At 49.6% G+C, this 25,296-nt stretch overlaps 5 protein-coding genes, 1 non-coding gene and 1 pseudogene across 7 annotated transcripts; 4 read left to right on the top strand and 3 right to left on the bottom strand.

Annotated features, from left to right (window-relative positions):
• Positions 1-1,046: 1,046 nt before the first annotated feature.
• Positions 1,047-5,757, top strand: TRV_07143 (gelsolin repeat protein, putative; the record flags this gene model as incomplete). The annotated part of the gene is made up of 3 exons (XM_003018778.1): positions 1,047-1,209; positions 1,382-5,444; positions 5,505-5,757. 3 exons carry the CDS (start codon positions 1,047-1,049, stop codon positions 5,755-5,757), a joined length of 4,479 nt encoding a protein of 1,492 aa, XP_003018824.1.
• A 931-nt stretch (positions 5,758-6,688) lies between these two features.
• TRV_07142 (uncharacterized protein) lies at positions 6,689-8,401 on the top strand (the record flags this gene model as incomplete). The annotated part of the gene is made up of 1 exon (XM_003018777.1): positions 6,689-8,401. The coding sequence occupies one exon, from the start codon at positions 6,689-6,691 to the stop codon at positions 8,399-8,401; it is 1,713 nt and encodes a 570-aa protein (XP_003018823.1).
• Positions 8,402-14,914: 6,513 nt separating this feature from the next.
• On the bottom strand, positions 14,915-15,002 carry TRV_07141 (annotated as a pseudogene). Its single transcript has one exon. The product of its transcript is annotated as a tRNA-OTHER (tRNA).
• A 410-nt stretch (positions 15,003-15,412) lies between these two features.
• On the bottom strand, positions 15,413-15,502 carry TRV_07140. The gene has a single exon. It is a non-coding gene; the product is annotated as a tRNA-Tyr (tRNA).
• Positions 15,503-16,403: 901 nt separating this feature from the next.
• TRV_07139 (short-chain dehydrogenase/reductase family protein, putative) lies at positions 16,404-17,318 on the top strand (the record flags this gene model as incomplete). Its single annotated transcript, XM_003018776.1, has 1 exon — positions 16,404-17,318. One exon carries the CDS (start codon positions 16,404-16,406, stop codon positions 17,316-17,318), a length of 915 nt encoding a protein of 304 aa, XP_003018822.1.
• A 2,681-nt stretch (positions 17,319-19,999) lies between these two features.
• On the top strand, positions 20,000-22,046 carry TRV_07138 (C6 transcription factor, putative; the record flags this gene model as incomplete). The annotated part of the gene is made up of 5 exons (XM_003018775.1): positions 20,000-20,098; positions 20,159-20,381; positions 20,449-20,672; positions 20,799-20,968; positions 21,044-22,046. The coding sequence occupies 5 exons, from the start codon at positions 20,000-20,002 to the stop codon at positions 22,044-22,046; spliced, it is 1,719 nt and encodes a 572-aa protein (XP_003018821.1).
• Positions 22,047-22,530: 484 nt separating this feature from the next.
• TRV_07137 (uncharacterized protein) lies at positions 22,531-25,019 on the bottom strand (the record flags this gene model as incomplete). Its single annotated transcript, XM_003018774.1, has 4 exons — positions 22,531-23,446; positions 23,558-24,279; positions 24,356-24,651; positions 24,842-25,019. Coding segments are annotated over 4 exons (2,112 nt in total), but the record flags the coding sequence as incomplete, so codon positions are not given.
• Positions 25,020-25,296: the final 277 nt, after the last annotated feature.

Below are 25,296 nucleotides of genomic sequence, written 5' to 3'. Positions count from 1 at the left end.
GTTGATTTGGATTGTTGACGCCACTGACCGATTCCGACTCGATGACTGTCGACGCGAGCTTGCCGGACTTCTTGTGGAAGAGGTAAGACTCCCTTAACTAACTAACCAGTTGCTCAAAAGCGAGAATGGAATATTTGGCTAATGATATTACAGCGGCTGATGGGAGCAAGCCTTCTTGTCTTTCTTAACAAGACGGATGTCGACGGTTGCATGACCGAGGAAGAAGTTCGAAATGTAATTACTTCTTCCCACCCGTCCATTTTCCTCGTCTATGGGGTCTAATTAGCTATACGTTATAATTAGGGACTTGAGCTCGACGCCATCAAGACGCACAAGTGGACGATTATGCCTTGCAGTGCCGTGACGGGGCTGAACCTGACCAAGGGCCTCTCCTGGGTCGTCCAAGATGCAAAGGACCGGCTCTTCCTTTACTGAACTGGCCCTGACAGGCGATCTACAATTGTTTATTTACCGTCACGCTCGCTTCTAACTAACTAACTAGCTTGTTGGCTGACCAGCGGATAACTGGTTATCCACAGGTTGGCAGGGCATCCCGACCTCTCGAGCAACCCTCATGCATCCCATCCCAACTCATGAACTGCCGCCCAACCCAGCGTATACGAGACCTCCTCGGGTTCCCACCAGATCTCAGCTCGCCCCCGATCATTGGCCATGGCAAGCTGGAAAAAGAAACGAGACTGGCCAGCAGGGGGGCCAATCACTTATTTCGATGAGGTGGACTTTTGTTTTCTTCATGAGCATCGCAAACATTCAAATCGGCTTGGATTCGCTTCTGGCGGTTGTTTCATCTTTTGCTACATTCCATCATTTCTCCCTCAAACAGTCGCCGGATCCCTCCCCTCCCGACACGCTGCGAGCCTGGTGCCTCTGCTGTCGATAGCTCTTCTATTCTTCATAAATAAATTATATATATATATAACTATTGCCGCCCGCTTGTTTTATGTTTATCCGTATTCGGTGTCACCCGCTTAGTTCTTGTTGTCCGTCCGGCGTTGGGAAACAAATAAACAAATAAAATAACAACAATGGCTACCTCGCACGACGCAGACGGGTCGGAAGACGTTAACGACTTTCTAGTTCGCATCCGAGAGCTGGGGAACAAGCGGGACAAGGAAGACGAAGAGCGCACGCGAAAATTGGAGGAGGAGATCCTGCAGGGCCGCCGAGAGAGACAGGCCAGGAGAGCTGGTACGCCTGCTGCTGCACTCCCCAGGCATACACATATACATACATACACACACCACACATTCTTTTTTGCTTTTGCCTCCTCCATTGGCCTGCTATCCTGTTCATTGCCGTATCGCTGCTGCATCCCTAAGCTAGTTTACTGACTACGGCCCTTGGTTGTTTGTTGATATAGAGCGCGCCCGATCAATTTCTCCCACCAAGGACTCGCCCCTCCAGCAACAACTTGACGAGCTGATACAGAGGGACTCCGGGCCATCAACACCACTTTCTCACTCAATACAGCCTCCTGTCGACCTGCTACCGTCGTCTTCGGCCTCAAGGGACAATAGTGGCCCACCGAGACGTGATTCCGAGGCGCACCAGTCAGAAACACCACCCAAGCAGCCCTCTCCGGATACCATGAAGTCTTCTCCTCTAGGAGGCCGGCCATTGTCCTGGAAACAACGTCCCATGTCGCGAGACCAGAGCTCGCCGAGTCCTGTCACTTTAAAGCCGGCCATACAAGAAGAGGAAGAGAAAGCTGCTGCCGATACCAGAGCTACGGGTGGCCCTGAGGGAAAGGAGGAGGACGACGCTGCAGTGTCTCGCACACAGATTGCTCAATCCCTGGGGTCGAAGGACCCGGCCTTTTTTAAGCAGACTAGTGACAGAGGAGAAGGCTCGCGTGCGTATAGAAGAGCTCATAATTCTTCCTTTTCCGAAGCTTCTACAAGTCGATCGAATGTGAAATTGCCGGGACTCAGCCGGGAAGCCGTCAGTGATCTCGGTACGCGTCCGGCCTCTGAGCTGGGTGAAGAGAGACCGCGCTCACCATCGAGGACAAGCTCTGTATATGGCGGCAGTAGCATTGGGAACAGATACTCGAGCGTGTCTTCTGCGACGACAGCAGGACTGGGCTCTCCAGTGCCGTTGACTAGCCCTCGGAGGCACGAACGTGCATCATCGATATATGAAGAACAGCAGACAGGTGACCACTTAACAATGTCACCTACGCAGGGACGTTTGGCCTCCGATAGACCTTCATCACCAACCAAGGGCCTCGGTGGGTTCGTCCAGAGTGCCATGCTTAAACGCTCAGACAGTGTATCTAAGCGCTGGAGTGCCCAACTCCCTACGAATTCCGTACGTGGAGGCGGTGCCAGGGCCCTTCCGTCACCCGCAATGTCTCCTGATGGCTTTTCAGGCATGCCTTCGCGGCCTGGTTCACGGCCTGACTCTCGACCCGGATCTAGCCATAGTGATGCAACAGTTGTTCGCGGGGAAGGAGATGATGCATCAGTGATAAGTAGGTCGACGGATGCCTATGCAAGACCTCCATCTCGGCGGAGGGAATCGGTGAGCACAGCTAGTGGACGAGATTCGGGCCTCCCAGTCAGCCCGACTAAGACTATGGATCCAAGAAGATGGAGCCCAACAAAAGCATCCTGGTTAGAGAGTGCACTCAGCAAGCCGGACTCCCCCAAACCAAAGCCTCGTGTACCGGAGGAGCCGGAATGGAAGAAGGACCTAACAGACAGGCTGAGAAAGGCTAAGGAACTGAATCAGCCAGAGAAAACAGCTACTCCTGAGCCCGAAAAGGCTGTACCACCCGCAACTAAACAACCGGACCCTTCCAGCTCACCGGAAAAATCTCAGAGTCCAATATTGAAGGAGTCTTCCTCTGATCTGAAAATAGATCCGCCTCAGGATGCCATAGAATCTTCAAATCCAAGCCCATCTGAAGTCCTACCTCCCAAAGATTCCACCAAGTCACCTCCAATCCCAGCAAAAAGTGAATTCCTGAAGTCGGAAACAAAGGGATCAGTCTCATCTCCAGCCCAAGATACCCCCTCCAAACCAGCTGCACCTAGTGTAAAGTCCTCCCAAATTGATTTCCGCGCCAACTTGCGCCGTCGTGAAACGGTCGGCGATAGCGTTAAAAAGGACGAGCCAGAATTCAAGGCAGTCTTTGGTAAATTACGGCGCGCCGAAACTAAGAATTATGTTGCCCCTGACGAGCTCAAAGGCAATATACTTCGCGGTAAAGCCGGACTGACTGTGACCGGCGGCCCCAAGAAAACCGAGCGAGTAGACGAGTTCAAAGAGAGCCTCTTGAAGCGCAAGGAGGCAATGAAAGCTGCCGGTGGATCAATTCGCCCGGATCACACTGGGCCTTCCAATAATCCACCACCGCAAGACTCTACCCCAGAAGCCATTCTCGTGAGACAGAATCTTGGTAGGTCGAATAGTATAAGGAACACAGTTGGATCAAAAAACGCACCTGCCAAACCATTGTCAAAGCCGGCAGCCCTTCGTTCATCTTCTTCTGAAGAGATCCCCAAGGAAAAAGAAAGTCAGCCGCCTCAGGCCGTAGAATCGCCGCCGACGAAATCACCTGTCCCATCACCACCTGCAGAAACAGAACCCCTTACCACCAGCCTTGTTGGCTCGAATGCAACCATGACAGCAGCTCCTCCTAGCCACGACACTTCGTCTCCCGCAGCCAAAGGCAAGCTTGGTAATCGAATGAACCCCATGTTAGCAAATCTCATTGCTCGGGGACCTCCAGCTCCCTCAAAGGCCGCCCCTTCAGCGTCCGTGTCAACAAAATCAACCGCTGAGCCATCTACTCCGGAAGCACTAACACACATGACTAAATCTCGTGCCAGAGGGCCCAAGAGACGTTTACCTAAAGGTACTGCAAAGGAGTCGGCTCCTGGAGCTACCAAACCCGATGACACTGCTCCAGAAAAGCTACCTGAAGCCAGGCCGGCTACCAGTCGTTTACCATCCACAGAAAAGGAACCTGTTACCGCGCCAAAACATTTGAACTCGGAATTGAAGAATAAATTTCTAACATCAAATAGCGAAGAGAAGAAATCTGAGGTTCCTCTCCACTCATCCCTTCCTTCTACTCCCTCAGGGGAGCGCCAATTGCCTAAAGCAGACCTCGCAGCACCCAGTCGATCAAAGAGCAGCCCTGCTGAGAATAAGGACAGGCCCAGCCCTCCACCCAAATCCGCAACCCTTTCTACTTCTCCACTCAGTCTTAAAAAGCAGACCCTGGTAGATGACTCTCCCGTACCACAAAAGGCACGACTAGATTCTCCGCTAGAGAAGAGGCCAGTTCAATCTGAGGCGAAGGCTGGGCTAACAGATTTCACTACTTTAGCTCCGCCACGCCTGGGAAAGCCCTCGTTCTTATCGGGTTTGAATGCTAATCGACCAAGAGAGCAATCTCGCTCGCCGTCGCCGACTAAGACCCCAGCATTTGCCCAAAGTTCCGAAGTATCTCAAATGTTTTCGAACTTCTTCCTCAACCAGCCTACCGCTGAAGATAAAGTAGAGATTGATCCGGCATCAGTTATGATGGGTAAACCCGAGTCATATCCCAAGACCACAACCCTTACCAAGCATGTATGGGAGTTGACTGGTGATGGAAAGAGAAAAGATTTGCCTGGCAACCAAGAGTATATTTTGTTCGATGAGAGCATGTACCTTTGCGTTCACACGTTCGAGAAATCTTCTGGTGGCAGAGCAACAGAGGTACACCTATGGTGTGGTGACGGAGTTGGAGAAGCAACCGCTGAAGATGCGCAGCTCTTTGCTCGAAAGGTCGCAAGAGAGCACAACTGCAAACTTGAGCTCTTGAAGCAAGGTAAGGAAACACCAAACTTCATCCAAGCCCTCGGTGGTATCATGATCACGCGACGAGGACCAAGTAGTCGATCCGGCTCGTCAGCTCAATACATGCTCTGCGGGAGACGACACATGGGCCAAATAGCATTTGACGAAGTCGATCTGTCCATCAGCAACCTCTGTTCAGGATTCACCTACATAATATCCGGCAAGAACAATAGACTATTCCTATGGCAAGGACGCGGAAGCACAGCCGACGAAATCGGTTGTGCCCGTTTGATTGGCATGGACATCGGGCCAACAGGTGAGATCGAAGAGGTCGCCGAAGGCGAGGAACCGAGCAGCTTCTTCGAATCCTTCCCCGGCCAGGAAAAAGCGGTGCCACCGTCAGCAGACTACTGGCAGCTCAAACCGAAGCACGATAAATACTCATGTCGACTGTACCGTATCGACCATGAGCTTGGCCAGTGGTTTGGAGCGAGCTTTTTCAACCGACGTGGAGCCTCATCGCCAGTGTCTCGACCGAATGACACAGTGCAGGAGATCGAACCATTCTGCCAACGTGATCTTGACCCAGCGCATATTTACGTTCTTGATGCGTTTTTTGAAATCTATGTGTAAGTCCGCCTCATGTAGCAGCTGACACTCTTTTACCCGAGATTCTAACCAATCTCTAGTATTGTTGGTGATCGATCAAACGCACGTTCGGCAGAGTTTGCTTCCGCTCTCGTATTTGCCCAGGAATATGGAATCCTCGCTGTGTCTGAGCAAGATCGCCCATTCCTACCAAAGAGCCATGTTGTTCTCGAAGGCCTACCGACCGAGTGCAAACGAGCGTTCAGAAACTGGAACGGCAGACACTCCCTGGGCACGCTAAACAAGACTCCTATCATCATTCCACTGGCCGTGGCTATCGATGCAATCCGATGAGCTACCATGATTCACCATATACTCTTTGACACCATTTTCTACTAGCATTATCTTCGATTCTCCCCTTGTTCTTTACTTTTTTATCCCATATTAGCGGTTTTTTGGAGGCTATCCATTCTTGCTTTACACTTCGTCTACTCTCTTCCTACTGGCTACCCGTCTTTCTGTCAGCTCGGGTTTTGTACAACTTTTATCGGCACTCAGAAGTAGGGTCATGAAAATCATTGGATGCTACATGGCATAGACCGCATAGAATAGCATGATGAATTTTTGTACTTTTTGTTTCCTCTTGAATCTTGATAAACTATTTTCTTGCAACTTCACTGGCTGCATGGGTGAACAAATCAGAGCCACCAGCCATTTTAAAGGTGGAACTTCGATATGAACGTCAGATAAGTATCAAGACTGTCTTGCTGGGCTTCTAGCTCTATTGATTTGTCCATCACCTTTACAGATCTATATTAGTTACTGCTAACTTCTTCTATATACTACAGGTTGCGTCTTTTATTTACCCAACAGAACCGCTCAAGGTTAAAACTAACTAATCCGGTGGCTCTCCAAGGTTTAACTAGTTAACGATCGAGACGTCTCACCTTTTCCCATCTCAACCTCAAACCTCCGAAGAACATCACACCCGCGGGAAGAAAGACGAAAAGACAAGATCATCGTCCAGACAGCTGGCATTCTCTCCTACGCCACCGCTGTCATGCATTGATCGAGTAGACTTTGCTGCCATCCTGCCGAGAGGTACTTCCTGGTTTCAGATATCGTGGTGGGGAAAAGGATTCTCCCTCCAGACGAACGACCGGCTATTGAACAGCAGCCAGCAGGCGAGATCCAGACTCGAAAGCCTGGCAAAGGGGCCAGGAAAAGGAAATTTGGGTAAGAGAAAAGGAGAAGAGTGGGAGAGAAGCGGAAGAACCAGGCAAAAATGGACGCTCTCATAACCGCCGAACTCGCCAAACTAGACCCCTCGGTGCCATTTCGAGCGACCAAGTCACACCTCCATCACACCTGGGCAAAAACGTTCTATTCTCGACCGGAACTTTACATTCAGCCCGAGTCAGTTGCCGAGATTGAAAAGGTCATCACTCTTGCTCGCAGATGCCGCCGACGCATAGTAACCGTCGGCAGTGGTCACTCGCCGTCTGATCTTACCTGCACGTCATCATGGGTTGTCAACCTGGACAATTACCGTCGGGTCCTCTCGTTTTCGCGTGATACAGGCGTTGTTACGGTCGAGTCCGGTATACGGCTGAGACAGCTTGGCATTGAGCTGGAGAAGAATGGGCTGATGCTTCCTAATCTCGGCAGCATCGATGAGCAGTCTATAGCAGGAGTGATTTCAACGGGGACACATGGCAGCTCACTCAAGTATGGCTTGCTGTCCGAACGTGTGTTGGGATTGTCAATCATGCTTGCGAATGGCCAGGTTGTCCGATGTAGCGAGGCGACCAATCCGTCGCTGTTTCGTGCCGCCCTGGTGTCCCTTGGAGCCATTGGTATCATCACGGAGATGACCTTGCAGGCAGTCCCAACTTTCAATATCGCCTGGCAGCAGTCCCTGAAGACATTGCCACAGGTATTGGATACGTGGGACTCTGGCTTATGGACATCTACGGAGTATGTGAGGGTGTGGTGGATGCCTTATATGAAGCGCGCGATTGTCTGGCGTGCGGACAAGACCGACCTCCCGACTCGTGATCCCCCTGCAAGCTGGTACGGTGGTGCTTTAGGTTACTTCATCTACCATAACTTATTGTATCTCTCCAACTACGTGCCCCGGATCCTGCCTTGGGTTGAGTGGTTTGTGTTTGGCATGCAATATGGTTTTACGCCCGGAAAGACTATTACTGAGGCAGTTCAACCCGCTCGCACTGGTCTGTTGATGGACTGCCTGTATTCTCAATTTGTGAACGAATGGGCACTTCCATTAGAAAAGGGTCCAGAGGCCATTACCCGACTGTCCGCCTGGTTCCATGGCGATGAGGAAACTGCACGTATACCATTTAGTTCCGAGTCTGTCTGGGTACATTGCCCCATTGAAGTACGTGTCTCCGATACTTCGATCTCAAAGACTCCTCGCCCGTACCTGGACTCCACTTATCCTGATGGCCCTACTCTCTTTCTCAACGCCACTCTATATCGGCCTTATCTGCGTGATCCTCCTTGCAGGGAAAGGTACTATGAGGCATTTGAATGGCTCATGCGGGATCTAGGTGGGAAACCACATTGGGCTAAAAATTTTGGTGAAGACCTTGGGTATGAGGCCCTCCGAGAAATGTACGGGGACAACTTGGATCAATGGCTACAGGCCAGAAATGAGGCTGATCCTGATGGAATGTTTCTGGGTGCGTGGCACAGAAGACACCTACTTCCCCCCTCCACAGCTGCATCGCAATCACCTGGCCAGACTTTAGCGTTTGAAGAACAGCTCAAGGAGCAACGGGTGCTAGGTGCTCCCGGGGCCGGGGATGGCATTGAGTGGATTGGCACTATCCCCGGCTGTACCCCACACGGCAATGGGGATATGGAGGACGGTGCGAATGCAGCCGGCAGTCATCCAAGCCCACCAACAACTTCTGCAAGCGAGGAAAGTTTTGACCACCTCGCGAAAGGGGAAGCAAGCATCACTCTGCCTTAGCAGGGCGACAATGAATTCGAGAGATCACTTCGTAGCATCATTCTTCAGCTGTATTTTGAGTATGCAGAATAATCTATGCTTCATTTTTGTTATTATATATTATTTATCTGTTCTAATGCAGATTTGTGCCTGTAGGCATGTTTTGGTATCGTATGGGAAGGGCGGAAAATTGTTGACGCCCTGTACAGTGACATGCAGGCGCGCAGCCTACGCACTTCAAATCAATTTAATTTAGTAGACTAACTAACTAACTATTAAATGAGCCTTGTGGTTGGACACCGAGTCGCTTGAAATGCACCAACGGGATTACTCCCAATGCGCCACTTTTTAGCAGCCCTTGCTGGGTTGAAAAACTACGCTGTTCAAACCCTTCTCTTTGATCTCTCGTTGCCCAGGGCCCGGAAAGAAAGGTGACAGAGGGTAGATATATATGACTTTTTGCTATATATACCGTCCGTGTGTCTAGTGAAGACATGCTTTCTTCAAGAGCTTTCCGTAAAACTTACCCCGGCGGCAGATCAGCCCTTCTCCCTTGCTCCGCTCAGAGCACAACGTATATAACTCGCAGGGAGGCCGCATGTCAGTGTCTAAACATAGTGAATTCACAAGCATATAAGCCCTTCGGTAGGGTTACCTAAGCCAGCAATCATCCTTTCTGGTAGGTATTTTCCTTTTGGTATGTTTCTAACTTTTTCGGCGTTGACTATGCTTAGTTTTTGCAATTTGTAATGAGAGTCAAAGATGACGCTGCCAAAGAAGGAAGAAGGAAAGCAAAAAAGCGGGAAGTATATCGGCTAAACCAGCAGCCGGAAAATGAATCAATAGCCGACCTGATGATATGACTGGCCCGCAGACAGAAATGTACCCTGACTTAGCTTCGGTCGGCATTTGATTAAGGGCCTTATCCTGCAGCCCCCTGACCACAACCTTCCCCTATCCCTGCACATTGACCACACCCTGTTGCACGGACGCTGTTCGCCAAGCTGTCTCTTGATCACTGGTCTTCCACAATACATATGCCTCTAGCAGTGGGTATAACAATCTTCTTTGTATATAGACGCAGTATACAATGCAAGTATTTAATCTGTCCTCGGGAATTGTCGAACACATACAGCGAGCACAGCGTGAAATCAAAGGAAGGAATCCGCTGTAGAGACAACCGCGAAGGAAAAGCCGCCAGCCGCACTTGCACCCTTAGCTGCAGGGTGGAGGTAAAAAAGAAAAGAAAAAAAAATACGCACATATATGCACGTCTGTTGGCAAAGTATCAGGTTTGTCGACCATGGTTTACATGGGCTGATTCGTAATAATGATCTCCATCGGCTGTAAAGTGTAGGATCGAGCTTTGTACATGATAACAACCCCGAAAAAGAAACGAAGGCCTGTTCCTGCACAAAACGGGAATTATACTCCACTGTTATGTCCCATGGGATAGGAAACTCCGTCACCGCAAGTAGAACGGCATGGATGGAGTAACCTCCGACACGGGGTATACTCCCGTCACCCGGGTGTTTCTGGTATAAATCTTCCGCTAGTTCTAGACTGTCCAGCAGACATTCTGACAGAAGGCTATATTCTCATGGATTGTTAATTGAACTTGGAGCCACGATGCCTGACTAAATGCAACATCGAGGCTGCATTTTTTCAGAGCATTTCACCTGTTAGCAAGTAACCACGATCCATGCACATATTTTGCAAGGCAGCACAATGGTTTGTAATGTTATTGGTGGTTCGAATTTACAACCAACAAATAACAACCCCAACCCAGAAGGCAACCCTTGGCTATGGCGTTGCATGCCAAGATATGTATGTGAGACCACTATTTTTAACGGAGACAAGTTGCGAGTCAATAACATGCATATGTTCCTTTACAGAACCAATATAACGAGGTGATCATGGAATTGCTTTTCGTCGGGCGCGTATCCAGGACATCAATATTAGCTGGGGAAATGTGAGATATTATCGGATGTACAGACAGAGTACGCAGATCTCGTCGTTCTGCTGGTATCAAATAAGCCAACCAAGCTGTTTAGATGGTATCCTCTCAATCCTGGTTCGAAATAACAAAGAGCTTATTGGACGAAGAAAAATACCATGAAGGAATAAGAAGCATGTGGGTACAAAGCAGGTTTCTGTCAGAGTACCGTATGCGCGGCCAATGTCGTACATCATTGACATACATAGCACATAACTATCATGCACATGAAAAAAAGGACAGTTTACGCGCAGACGTCGTTTTTGGGAGTCGTGTGGTGGAGGCGGATAGACTGTGAGCTATCACTTTTTGTTACGAGGTGGTTTTAAGCTTATCTAAGCTCGGGGCGGCCCGTGATTCGAGGTTAATCTTATCTCTTACCACGTGATCCTGTCAGTTTATCGAGGATCCCAATTAGGACGTCGCTTGCGACCTCCGTCCACGGACGACCGATGACCATAGCCTGCATCAAAGCACTGCCAGCGCCAAACAAAAAAATACGCTCCAAGGCGTTGTATGTATCAGGGGCCCTGTCCCTGTACCTCCGGCCTATGAGGCCCATCACACGCCATCACTAACACCGACATGAACGCTGCATGGCCGATACGGTCCCACTACTGCCGCCTCAACGCAATTCCAGCCGTGTCCTCAAGGGGGCTAGAAGGGACTACCGAGTGCATTTGCTTGTTGGAACGCGGCTCACTCGAGAAGAGACGCTGATACATCTAGGTACTAGTTACAAAGCGAGAAACGACACAGCCGCTGCAGAGTACAATCATACCCCTCTGTTGTACTGGACACCGTAGTTCTGCAACCCCCTCACTACGCTCAACCCCTGGCCTATTCCGTTTATTGGCCATACGAGAAAGGAGGTTATGTCAATCCAGCTATCGGGTTACAGGTTACGGTGGCACGATTTCTGCCATTTTATGGGCGCACGTGAAGAGACGGATCATTTTAACTTGGACTTTTGCGCTCTCTGTCAAAGCTGCTATCAGGAGTCCATGACCGATTTATTTACCTTACAGGCGCGGTTTGCGTATGTAAAAATGCTAGGATTGTTTTTCTTCCCTCCTTTCTTTTCTTTTCTAAGCAAAATGGCAGATCTTGCTCGCTCTGCCGTTTCTTGCTGCCACGACTCAAATTGGAACGCCCATTCCCAATCCAACTGGGAATTATCAACTACTTCCTGCAGATGAAACATTCCCATCGCGTTTATCTTGGAAGTCAACTTCGGAGCACCAGATCTGATAATCTCATGATTTTCTTCCGTCGTCGTGTGACTGGCCCTAGTCAGAGGGACAGAACGGACGGAACCTGCCAACCATTAGGTCGCTAGTAAGCCTCGGTTTTCATACAAGCTGAAATTGCGAGCTAAATATCCCCCTGGCTCAATATTAAAAAAATAAAAAATAAAAACGCAAAAAAAAAAAAAAAAAAAAAAAGAACGACAGCGGTTGAAAATAGAGCCCTCTTTTTTTAAGCCATTGTTTGCTTTTTTGATCCGTCGGCTATTCCCATTGCCCTTAGGATGCAGCTTTTGAAATCCTCTCGGCTGTCCAAGTTGCTGCCCAAGACTTCCTTGTCAGCAAAAGTCCTAGGCAACCTTTTCTATGCTACACGCCCGCCTCGCTTCATTCCCATGCATACATTACCCCCCCCTTCCCATTGTGGAAACCGGGTCGGCCCGTTATAAGTGGCTGCGGTACTGGAATTCTCCACTAATTAGTACAAGCCAAGTCACCCTTCCATCAGAGCTGCTGCGGTGGAGATCGGGAATGACCCGTGGAAAAGGATGTCATTTATGGGAGACCATCCCCATGCATACAAGGACGACCGCTAGTTAGCTAGCTTAAGTGGGTATCCTTGCCTCCTCCCCCCCCTCCCCTTTTTATCTATTTCCGAGCCGCTACAAAGGTACTTCTTTTTTATTTCCGTGTGAGGTGTCGAGCTTCTTTAAATTGAGGAAACAAAACATTCCGGTACATAAGAGTGACGAGAACGGGTTTCTCCACGTCATCCCCACTATTTGGGGCTTTTTGAGGCGATCGTTTCCAGAAAACAGCCATAGGTAGGCATGTTTAAAAACTTGCAGTGCATCTACCTCCTACATCGGTTGTCATCTACAACATAAATCAACCTCACTATATCACAGGACACTCTTCCCCTTTCATATTTCCAACCAAGCCATTTCCGTACTCACCTCACACGAGCCCCTTCTTTTGTTCAAATAGGGGACAAATTTATTTGCTCTCATTTTTGGTTACCCTTCGCCTGATAACACTATTGACTGTTTGGAATTGACCTCTTCCAACCCCAATTTCCTGGCGTGTAAAACATTCCTCCTCCTCCTCCTCCCCCGTCTGGTTGATTAGATTACGTCTCAATGCCGCAACCACACCCAATCTATCCGAAACTCCATGTCTCATCCAGACTCTCGGAGTCGTTGCCCATACCCGGGGCCATGGTAGCCATCCCCAACTATGGACATGTCCCTCGTCCCCTGGACATGAATCAACGCCATCAGATCTTACGAACGAAGCGGAAGCACGTTCTAAAAGCCTGTGATCGATGTAGGGTGAAGAAGACAAAGGTATATATATCCACCCAGCAATGTCTTTTGGCTTCTGTGGCTTTGCTTTTGTGCTTTTTGTGTCCAAGCTCAACTATTTTGTGAATACTTAATTGACGCTGATATATAAAACGTGTTTACAGTGTGACGGAAACCAACCATGTTATCGATGTGCTGTGTATAACCATCCGTGCCTGTTCCGGGAGAGGAAGGCAACACAGACCAAGGCATATTCCAGAGGGTGAGGAGAACGGTGTCTCATATACTTCCATTTTGAGGGGAATCATCTTGGGAGGAAACAACCGGCCGTCATTGCAAGTAACTTAGTCTGTGGCATTGTATAGCTTCGTTGAAATGCTGGAGTCCCATCATGCTCTAGTTGTCAAGGCACTTCAGCAGTTATATACACATTGCATCAACAACAAGTGTTTTCCAGGCGAACCCATCGAGCTCGTGGATGGGTACCCCTTAACCCACGCGATCTTGGACCGACTCGGCCTTATCAAACAAGCTGAGGAGCAGAATATTACGCATAACGTAGAAGCCGAGCTGATGGCAGCTTCGAAGTACTGGAAAAACGAATCGTCGGGACCAAATTCACCAGAACACGACAATTCCCCCATCAGGCCATGCTGTGCGCTTGACCGGTCCCGGTCCAGCGATTCGTGCTCGATATCTACCCCATCCGAGCCTGACCTGGTGAAATGCGAGTCTTCGCCTACCAACGGTGCACACGAAGCGTTCCGGGTATTTGGACGTGAGGAGGCATCTTGGCCTATGAACGGTGAAGCCGCCCTCACACATGTTGCTCCTGAGTATAACCGGGCTGGACTGGACTCTACCAGCTTCAACAATGTGTCGGGTAACTACTCTCCCACGCACTCCAGCCACCAAGCGAGTACCCTAGCTTGTAACAGCCTTCCATCCCCGGTTTCGGTGAACAATGCAACCATGACGCCTAGTACCTGTCCGCAGACAGATCCCCGGATGAGCTATCCTGCCGCGACTACTGTCCAGTACCCAGAGTATCACCATCCGTACTCTGAGGTAGAGCAACAACCTGCTTGGAACACACAGCAGGGATGGTCGGCATAATTTGATTGCCCATTACGACGGGGGATACTGGTTACCGACGGTTTACGTGTATCAGATCCAGGCCGGTACACCTTCGAGTGGTCCGAACTCAAGGGTTACACCCCGCAGGAGAATATGTGCCTATGATACACCCGTCCCAGTTTCCATCATGATTTCTACGCCAGCGAGGAGCAATCACTTTCTGTCAACCAGCTACTGCCCGAATTCCGGGGGCCATCCTGCGCTATTCGATAAATCATTTCTCTCACGAGGTCATGAGATACCCATAAAATATTGTTTCATTATGACTTTTACCACTTCCTTGCTGCTATGGATGTATACATTGCGTCGATTTCGTTGATCTCTCGAAAATTATGAGTAAGTACTTATGTGAGAGGCGGATTGTACGATTGTCCTACCAGGCATGTTACAGCCAGTGGCTCTATCAACAAGCCAGCACACCTTTGGTACAAGGAACTTCCTCGCCACATGGCATATTGATGTGTCCGATTTTCGTTATTTTATTATCCTTCACTCCTTTTATTTCCTTGCTTTTTAGTCTAGTTTTATTTTATTTTATTTTTTCCTTTATCTGTAGCTTAATTATCGGGACTGTAGGATTTTGCCCGGGGTTTTTGGTGTGTATCGGTTAACCACTATGTATATGGCGAAGGAACTGCACCAAAAACAAGGAGCCCCAGGGAAAGGAGGGACTTTACGATAGGCTAGGTACTTTCATATGTGTCCTCACGAGCGCAGGAAGTGTTTATAAATGCCCAACTACCGACATTATTCATCTGTAAGTGGACGATTAGTTGACTTCTATGCTGTTAGGGAAATTTTGATGGGGTGGAAAAAAAAAGGCCAAAAAATAAAAAGCAAAAAAAAAAACTCTCCTGACCCAGAATCGAACTAGGGACCCTTCGGTTACAATTTTTCAGTTACAGCCGAATGTCATAAACCAACTAGACCATCAGGAGATGTTTTTGTTGAAGGGCCCTTCTTTGGCGTCCCTTTGAGCGGCCTTCCTCCCGCCCGGCACCAAGGAGTTCTCCAGCAACAGTCGCCGGCGACGTCGCACAACGTAGTTTACACTTGAAAACTGACGCCCACAAGTGTAAGTAATGTATCTCAGGTGAATTTTATGCTCTTTTTTACACTTGTTACTCGCATTCCAGCGTCCTCTTCCTCATTCTTCCTGCGCTCGCCTTTTTTCTTCTCGGGGATCGCTGGATTGGCCATCTTACTAAGCAGATTAGCCGCAAATCACGTGCATGTCGGGTAAATATACATTTACCCGCCGGCTAGCCGCGCTTTTATATCCATGTCCACAAAGCGAGCGCGAAAAAAAAACATCAACACAAAAAATGGGCCAAAAAAACGAAGAAACTCCCCTGGGCTGGAGTCGAACCAGCGATTTCTCGGTTTCATGAGTTAACAATTACAGCCGAGCGCCTTAAACCAACTAGACGACCAGGGGCGTTCAGGTACTTGCAGCCCAGAACGAGCTGTCTATCACTAGACAAGGGCGCTTCCTGAATTGGCAGCCATAAAAACACCACCTCCGGGGGCACATCTAAGGAAAAGGAGGCCGCAGACTCTATTGCAACCTTCTATTCTTCCACTTAGTTGAAAGAATACTTCACCCTACGTTAGAGGCTCAATTACAAAGGAACAGGCCCAGAAATCAATGGATAAACATAGATTTATAAAGGGGGATAGAGTTACTGACAAACTATTCTCTATAAAGTTATCCACATACATAGTATCATGACCTCACCACGATAACCAAGTCCCCTTACAGATACTAATCTCCTACTGTGGTCATATACTGATCTGGAGGCTTAGATTGGGATGGATATTCTCCCAGAGGAGACCAGGAATTAGCATAGAAATATACATAGAAACAGCGTGCTACTGCTGTTCTGAGCTCAGCACTACTTTTTATTTATTGGTTTTCGCAGAAAAAGAGGCTATATCCTGATGAATCATTACCAGGGGGCCCTTGGAATCTCTAGCAAGAGGCTAAAAATCTCCAAATCAGAAGAGGCATTAAAGAAGTATCCCCCAATACAGCCGGTCCCCAAAACGCCCTTATTCCTCCGGGAAGAAGAAGATATCTAGTTTACTGCGCTAAGATAACTGAGAACTGCTCCAGGGCTTGTCAAAAGCTTCTTTTTGCTCCCCGGAAAAAGAAATTTCAGGAGAGCGTCAGAGTAGGAAAAGTCAACTGCGCCGCTCAACTTAGACGCGCATCATCGTCAACGTCACTCTGTGCCAACATCGTCAAAAACACCCAACATTCGCGAAGATACTGATAATGCCACTTCATCGTCCTGCAGTCTCTCCCTGATTTCCAGTGTTGTTCGTTGCAGAGCACAATGTCTCTCGTCGGATTCGGGCGGCTCATACAAGGCCGACTGTTCCCGCCTGCCAACCCAACAGCCTCGCTTGAAGGGAAAACAGTCCTCCTCACCGGCGGTACATCTGGCCTGGGACTCGAAGCAGCCATAAAATATATAAATTTGGGGGTTTCCTCATTGATAATTGCCTGCCGTAGCATTGAACGGGGCAATGAGGCGAAAAAAGTTATTGAACAACGTACAAAGCATGCGAGCAGCTCCGCCAGTTTTGACATTCAAATATGGCCCCTGGACATGGCCAGCTATCAAAGCGTGACATCTTTTGCGCAGAAAATTAACAATGAAGTCCCGCGGCTTGATATAGCACTGTTGAATGCTGGAGTCATGCATAGGAAATATACCCTGACACCAGACGGATGGGAAGAGACGCTTCAAGTCAACGCACTTTCAACCGCACTGCTGGGGCTACTGTTACTCCCAAAGCTAAGAGATAGCCGTGATACCGCAACGGGAGCCCCCGCTCATCTCACTTTTGTCTCAAGCGGATCTTACAGACATGCAAAGGCAGGGGAGCTACAGCCTGATGGAGTGAACAGCATCCTTCAACACTTGAATAGCGAGGAAAACTTCCGTGCGCACTCTCAGTACCGATTATCGAAGGTCCTTGTCGAATACACCGCAAAAAGCATTGCTGCTTTAACCCGCTGCGATGATGGCTCACTGGGAGTCATCGTCAACTCTGCCTGCCCGGGGTTCTGTCGTTCCCGCTTAGGTCGCGAGTACGACGCATGGCACGAGAGGATGTTCGTTGCTGTGTTTGAACTCATCTTTGGCCGTACGTCAGAGCAAGGTAGCAGGACCCTTGTGAGCGCTACCATGCTCGGCGAGGAGTCCCATGGAAAATGGTGGAGAAGTGACCAATATCCAGAGTAAGATCACCAAGTTATATATATCCTCCCCCACAATGCAGGGTAGTTATCAAGCCCTCTTTCCGTTCTATATTTGGGAGCTAACCGTTACAGCATCTCGGCTACTCTTACTGGAACAAGCGAGGGGAAAGTGTTACAGATACGAGCCTGGGAAGAGATCGTGGGGGAGCTCAAGCTTCGATCTCCCGAGGTTGAACGGCTCGGCCGATGCAATTGACAACATATGATAAATCTTGTATGAGGTTCTAATTACTGTAGATTCCGCCTACAGTTTATCATATCTGTCTGTCATGTTTGTTACGTACCCCACCACACAAACATACCCCTCTCCACATCCATATTGTATTTTATCTTGGTACGATCATTGAACAACCCTTTTTTTTTGCTACCATGCTGTCTATCTTGATGCGAAGAGAGCAATGCCCCGAGTGTCAGCAGAGCGGTGTGAGCTTCATTGCCAAGTCACTACCCAGCTGCTCGTGACCTGAAATCATGTCAATCCTGATTTGAGGCTGGCTTAAGCACTTCTCTTCCATGTTTCCCTTTAAGCCAAGTCGCATATGCAGGTTTCTTGCCAATGCTGGGGGATCAAGCGTCCAGAGCCAACCAAACCAAACAAGCCGTCCAGGCGATATCCGACGACATCTCGATACGAAGAAAGGTACTCCGTAGTGTCCGGGGGATATGAAATACGATAAGCTCCGAATCTAAAGCAGCAAAAGGCGTTGGATATCTATAGATCCATGGCATGGTAGAGTGAGCATGGGCTTGGCCTCTACTCAAGGTAATCTAAATCACACGAATTCGTTCTTCCTGCTCCCCCCCCCCCCCTTGCTGTGAGGATATGTACCCCAGAGGGGCAGATGCAAGGCTGCAACGTTGGAAATCGATCGTTTAGTGGGACCAGATGTTCCAAACCCCGAGATGGGGGAAGGATCCAAGAATCGGAGGTGTCGAACAGAGCTGAAACGGACATCTTGAAAGAAAAAAAAAATTAAAAGCCCTCACATGATGGCACGGATTTCAAGGATATTCAACGTCGAAGGAGCTTAACTACGTCAGTTTTAGCCAATGAGTACCTTCTTCGACATTGGGGCCCATCGACAGGGATAACTATCAAACGAGACTTTGAGGGCTGAGGCTGGAGCTTTGCGTCTAGAGGGTATAGGTTAAATGGCGGAATTGCAGCCGTTATCTATGGAGGCTGGCCACAGAAACGATATTGAACCTTTTATCTTATCGGCAAGAGGCACGACCTCTTTTCTAGCGGGGGTGCAATGGAACTGGGTCGTGCTGCCTATCTTCTTGCAAGGACACGGAGCCAAGGGGTCAGTGCACCATCCATTGGGCAAGTCAACCGTCTATCGTCGCTGCTCCCATGATGGACTTCGGCCACGAGATCCCGTGGAAAGCCCATCCGGAAAAAGGAATTCGGGGTCGGATGAATGGATAGATATGGCCGCAAGAGGCCGCGTTGGGTCAGAACCGTTTTAACCCAAGCAAAGAACCATCATATTTATCGATGTTGTAGTCTGCCAGGGGTGCAGGAAGCAAGGGGCCCATGAGACACGCCAATCCTAGGCGTACTCCGTGTCAGCACTACCTCTCAGAAACGTCTTCATGAAGTGTAGTAGTGGGTATTCGCCCGATAAACAAAGGATGGTAGTGATGTTGCTCCTTGGTCTTGCAGAAGGAAATCCAATTCGTTCGAGACGATGATCCCTGGCCTATCGACATGGAGATAGATGCAGTGTGGATTTGCGCATCACATTGGCCGTATACGAACGAGAGCCGTGTGAGCCCAATCGACCCCACGGGAGCTGACTGAATCGGTTGGAAGCAGGAAAAGAAAGGAATACGGGGATGTTCCATTGACCTGCTAAGCCAGGTGAGGCATCGATACCATTAGTCTTGCGGTCTGCAAGGCTAAGCATTGCTTTGCTCTGATGTAGCCTTGTTTTGGTCAGGGAGCAGGCATTCTCCTGCTACTGCACATATAGCTGCTACACGTCCGTCTCCATGTGCGTTTCTCTGTTTGGCCCGGTCCATCATTCTTGGATGTTGAATCGCGTGAGGGTGAGCAACTCAGGGAGATAGAGATAAAAGGATAAAAAAAAAAACGATAAAGGGGTGCAAGAGAGCACGACGGCAACAATTTGGCTACAAAGTTGGCCCATCGATGGCCCAACCACCCGGTCCGCGCCGCCAAGCCAGAGCTTCGACCCAATATCAACGTCAACTTGAGAACTTCACGGCTTCATCTTCAGCTTCAGCTTCAGCTTCAGCTTCATCCTCCTCCTTTGCTTCTCCATCAGCCGCGCGGCTAGCAAGCAACCCGGTAGGAACCCCCACTGAGGGCAAAGTAGCCATCCCCCGCCTACACGGAGTGGCACAGCAGTCGCCGGCTCCAGACCGGAATCGAGTGAACCATGCATGCGAACCATGCCGAAAACGCAAATCCAAATGCGATGGTGTACATCCGATTTGTTCTCGTTGCAAGAACCAGGGCGTTGAATGCATATATGCAGACGGAAAGCGAGAAAGGCTGAAACGGTCCGTTTTCTCCCTCTCTCCTATGCACTTTCGCTACTACTCTTTCGCTACATCTATACCCCATACCATGCGCTTACGACTGTTTATTCTTGATATTCTTTCTAAAAAAAGAGGTCTAGAAATGTACAAACGATGTCCATGAAGATAAGCGTGTACGAGAAACTCCTCACGAAACTCATACCTAGCCAAAGTCCTGACGTACAGCAGGCGATTAGAAACGCACTGCACGAGGTATATATATGTACAGCAACGGCTACTTCATGATCAGATTGTTGAATCTAATTTCTTTAGAATTCTACGGTAGCTGAAGATGACGTCTCAATGTCAGACGAAAACTCACCATCAGCCGAAGACACTATTGAGGATGAAAATTCCGTTCTCTTTGGAATCGCCTCTCCCCTACGGGCTTATTCTGGGCGTAGGAAGCCAGTGGAATGTGTAGGCGAAACCTCGACTATTAGGTGGCTGGGCATGCTTCTGGTAAAGCTACAACTACCGAATTTTATGTCTGAAGGTAAGAGATCCACCTCAAATAACCAGTTTATTATGATCAACTAAGAATAAATTCACCGCGTTACCAGAGAATATTATGTCCATGGCTTCATATGATTTGTCCTGGAAGTTGGAAACAACTGCGAAGATAGACGATGTCAATGAAAAATGCAACTATTTCTCCGGCGAGGCTGAACTCCCCCAGCTTGACATGATGCATAATCTGACTTCTTTACCACCAAAAGATGTTGCTGATCTGCTGGTAAATGCCTACTTCACCACCGTTCATCCTCTCTTCCCCGTTCTTCCAAAGGTAAGATTCCTGTCTCGATATAATTCCTACTACCATAACGGGAGCGACCCGCTTGGCGTTTACCCCTGGCTGGCTCTCTTAAATATGGTACTTGCGCTCGGATCTTTGTGGGCTCGTTATACACAGATACCGACAGGTGAAGTAGAGGACCATAGCATATACTGTGCCAGATCACAGGCTTTGGCTCAGGGGATAGTCGATCCCCGCGGCTATCCGGACACATATTCCTCGTTAGAGCCGATACAACTTATCGCCATTAGGGGAGTGTATCAGCTTTCCACTTATCAAATCACAGGGTAACTATTTCAACGTCCGATTTCCCCCCGTGATGGCTGCTTGCAGTCTTTCAAGTACTAATTTGGCGTTGCCAGAGCATGGACATCAGTCACCACTGCGCTGAAGTTTGCGTATAATCGATCTCTCAATGTACAAGCCACTGCCCCTGAACTCTCCGGAGAATCCAAGCAACTTGAAGCTCGCGTTTGGCACTCACTTCGATCTCTAGAGCAGTTCCTCTGCATACTCACAGGATATCCATCTGAATTTCAAGGTCAGCCAATTCACATTAGGCCGTTCCAAACTACTGAGCCACCTTTTATCAGAAGTCCTCTTCCTCTGGCCAACTTCAATATCCTAGGTAGTACATTAGACCTGGAACTCTCCGCCGTCTACTCCTTTGACGAGGAATACCCATCCAGCAATTTCATCACCGGGCTCCGACTAGATGAAATTGTAAGCGAAGCTATAACCTCGCTGTACGGCATGAAGTCTCTCGATAATACATGGGCACATACCCAGCGCCTGATAAGCGATTTAGACAACAAGTTAAGCCAATGGTACGCAAGCATTGACCCTGGCTTCCCATACACCGTCCAATCCATAGACCTCTGCGCTCCTCCCTCCACGAGCCTAACATACCTGCACCTCCGCTACTTTAGCGCAAGGATACTGATCAACAAACCTGTTCTGTGTGATCCGTCCGAACTGATTCTAACCATTCCTTACCAATCTGAGGCGTCAAGGCAGATGGACTCCGATGCAGCTGTGCGTTGCATATCGGCTGCTAGACAGATACTGCAGCTTCTGCCGCTGAACATCGATATCGTCGAACTACATGGCAAGACCCCCTGGTGGTGTATACTGCATTACATAGTGCAGGCCAGTAGTGTACTGATAACGGAACTTTCGTTCGATGAGCCCCATTTACCGATGGAAATGGACGATATTATTAGCCAGTCGGACCTAGCTATTCGTTGGCTGTCTACTCTCGCTGGGACATGCGAGTCAGCTAGCAAGGCATGTCATTGTATGAATAGCCTGCACCATCTTGCGCTGGAGAAGCGCGAGAGAGCTAGTCAGGGACATGGCCAGTGAGAGCGAATCTTGCGCCTTGAAACAAATTGATTCCTTGATCATACATCTTATTCTTGATATCCATTCAATAATCTTTGGCATATACACATAATATATCCATTTGCGTTTTTTTGCAATAGTAGATACTTCGTAATAATACTGTCTAAACACGGGGTCTCACTATCCTAACACTACTCGTTTCATAAGAGGTACATGAACTAAGAATATCAAACATCAATGCTGGGCATCGTAACCAAAGCAAGCAACGCAAAGCGAAGCAAAGTAGTAACATGAACAAAAGGGGGGAAAAGAAAGTAAAAAAGGTCATACATGCCGTCCAATCATCACCTGCAAGGGCCGTATACCATCTTTTTATCCTCCATACCATCCACCCAAGCAAGCAAACCAGCAAAAGGTTCAAAAAGAAAGAACAACGCCATCCAAACATCCCAAGAGAGAGTCGTTGCAAAAAAACATCATCTCATATCCATCCTTTCCGGTCATTCTAGATGAACACTCCCTCACCGGACAAGGGAGCGTGGAATTCGCATCCCAAACCGGCTTCTTCACCTAACTGACGTAGTTCAGCTAGAATCTGGTCCCGGGGCGGACCGTCGTCTGTAAGGGTATCTTTGACATGTATTATGTACACTGTTAGATCCTGTAGAGGTAGAGGGCGAGCAGTTCCGCCTATTGATGTGCGGTAACGGGTCTGAGGGCCTGAAGTTGTAGGTGAATCTGTCGTGGTATCCATGGCCATTGGGTCAGGGACTCCGGCGGCAGAAGAAGTGGAATGAGAATGTCTTTTCCCCTGTGGCTGGGGAGCGTAGGTCGTAGGGAATTCTACCCTCTCAGCGGACTGGCGGGTGTTATGCCGTGATGTAGCGGAATCTGCTATCGTGGCCGACCTCGTCTTGGGAGCTGAGGGAGCGGCAAACGGCGACTTGTTTTCCTTTGACTTTGGACTGAGCGGTGCGTTGGACTGCTCTGCTGCCGGTGCCGCTGGGGGAGGAAGCCCGGTAAAAGAAGATGCTCGTTTCCTCTTTCTTGAGTCTCCCTTGTGAGGCTTTTGGGAATCAAGGACTTTCCCGGCGAGCACTTCGAGTTCCGCAATCAGATGGCGAGGACATAGATGGCCGTAGAGAGCGCTGTCTTCCACAGCGTCGGTGTATGAGCATTCGATGAATATCGCACGCAGACAGCCATCGTTGATTTTCGGAGCAGCTGCTTCCCAGACTCGCTCGTTGCGAGGCTCCAGCGATATCGAGTCCGGCTCTATGTCTCCGAAGATGATAATTTCGGCGCCTGTCAGATCATCCCGGATGAAGAACGCCGAGCTCTCGACCGTCGCGTATATCGAGCTATCCTTCCCGTTTGTGCTAAGAGAGAGTTGCTGCGCTTGGGTTGATGGAGAATACGACCTGTCAGTAACAAGTTTAGTTAGTTAGATGTATCATATGTTAGATGTATCATATCCGCGTAACTACCAAAGCAAAGCAAAGCAAAGCAAAACAAAGCCGTAGTAGACCTACCGTAACGAGGAGGCGTCGATCGAAACCCGCCGTGACGGGAACAGTACAGGATCAGTCATAAACACTGTGCTTTCAGCTCGATGATGCTTCTCTGTCTCAGGATTGTACCGCTGCCTACACCTCCCGTGGCTCACACCGAGACATTTGATCATCAACCCGTCGCAAGCCCTCACATATCCCTTTGCCGGACCACGCCCAAGACGCTGATTTCCTCCGTCCACCAGCCGCTGGTACGTGATCAGTCCGGCACCACCGTCTTCGTCCGACAGATTCGGCCAGGTGATATCGTTGAAGAGGTGGTTCTTTAACGCCGCGATGGTCGAGGGCAGCGCCGCGACCGTCTTGGGACCCGACTGGGCCTCGACGGCGGGCGTATTCATGGCCAGGCCGGATACGTGGTCGAGATGCGGGTGTGTGATGAGCACTGCGGCGAGGATGTCACGGAAGATATACGCTGCGTTTGCCTCGGCGGAGACAAACGGCAGCTCCAGGCCGGCGAAGGGCCCCGAGGAGACCACCCTCCGCTGTCCGTGGAGGTGTGTACGGGCGTGGGAAGAGTCTGTGTCGAGCTCGGAGGGCGAGTCGGTCTCGAGGATGCGGATGATGGCTGACAGCAGCGTTCCGGCGTCGACGGCCACGACAGAGCCCCTGGCCCAGTCTGTAGCTGTGGATCGGACGAGCATGCCCGTTGCTGTATCTTCTCGCGGTCCGCCCGATGCTCCCTAGACATCCTGTTAGCAATATAACTAGATGGCAATTCGTACAGAGACGGGGGGGGGGGGGGCATGCGACACTCACCAGGACGACGACATGGAAGACATGCCCGTCCGCGCTGCCGTTCGGTATCATCCTGCCAGAGCCAGGACCAGAGCCGGACGACGAGGGTCTGCGAGCGCGAGCTCGAGGCATCAGCGAGAAGAAGGGGAGTTGAAGCCGCGGTGCTGCTGGCTGGCTGGCTGGCTGTTTGTTATGCGACGATGAGGCGAAGATGAAGCCGACGTCCTCGCATCCCGTCCGGCCAGCAAAAAAAAAGAACTCGACGACGCCGTCCGCGGTCACGCTGTAGCCACCCCGTCGACGACCAGAATCGAGTGCTGCAGGGCTCTAACGAGGCAAAGCTATTATAAATTAATTTGTCGTCTCGTATCGTGTAGCGCGCCACGGTTTGCGACTTGCGACGGCGGGTGAAGGGAAGCGACAGGCTAGTTAGTTAAATAACCAGCCAGCCAGCTAGCTAAGCAGCTAAACCGCCGGCCTGGTTCGCCAACTAGCTAGTTAACTAGCCAGGCGGGTCATTATTGATATATAGATACTCCGTATATCCTGCAGACGGGAGCAGATAGAAGGCTGTGGCGTGCTGCAGGGCGAGTTCTCTTTGTCCAGCTTCTTTCATCATGGAGGAGCTTGCTTGACTAGCTACTGGATGGATCTCGAGATCGAAGGGCAGGGATGGCAGCGATGGCTATAGACAGGGAGCAGGCAGATATATGTACAAGGACAGGCTGCGTATGTTGTTATTACTTATTAACCTCCGTCTCGTTAGTTACAGCAAAGCATGGGTGTATGTAGGTAGGTAGGTGGAAACAGGCAGCGAGAGAAATAAGCAAAGCGTCTTATTGCACTGGGGATGGCAGTTAAAGGGTTTGATAGGAGACTGCGCCGCCGGCAGGGCTGCATCAAGGGGGGAGACAAAAGAGATAAAGATAGATATCCACTGGGGGGAAAGGCAGGCAAGCACA

The sequence above is a fragment of the Trichophyton verrucosum genome (assembly GCF_000151505.1).
Source record: "Trichophyton verrucosum HKI 0517 chromosome Unknown contig00901_1.f1.exp, whole genome shotgun sequence".
In the NCBI taxonomy this organism is placed as follows: domain Eukaryota; kingdom Fungi; phylum Ascomycota; class Eurotiomycetes; order Onygenales; family Arthrodermataceae; genus Trichophyton; species Trichophyton verrucosum.
The sequence above is the reverse complement of the archived record's forward strand: the minus strand, read 5'-3'. Positions and strand labels throughout refer to the sequence as shown.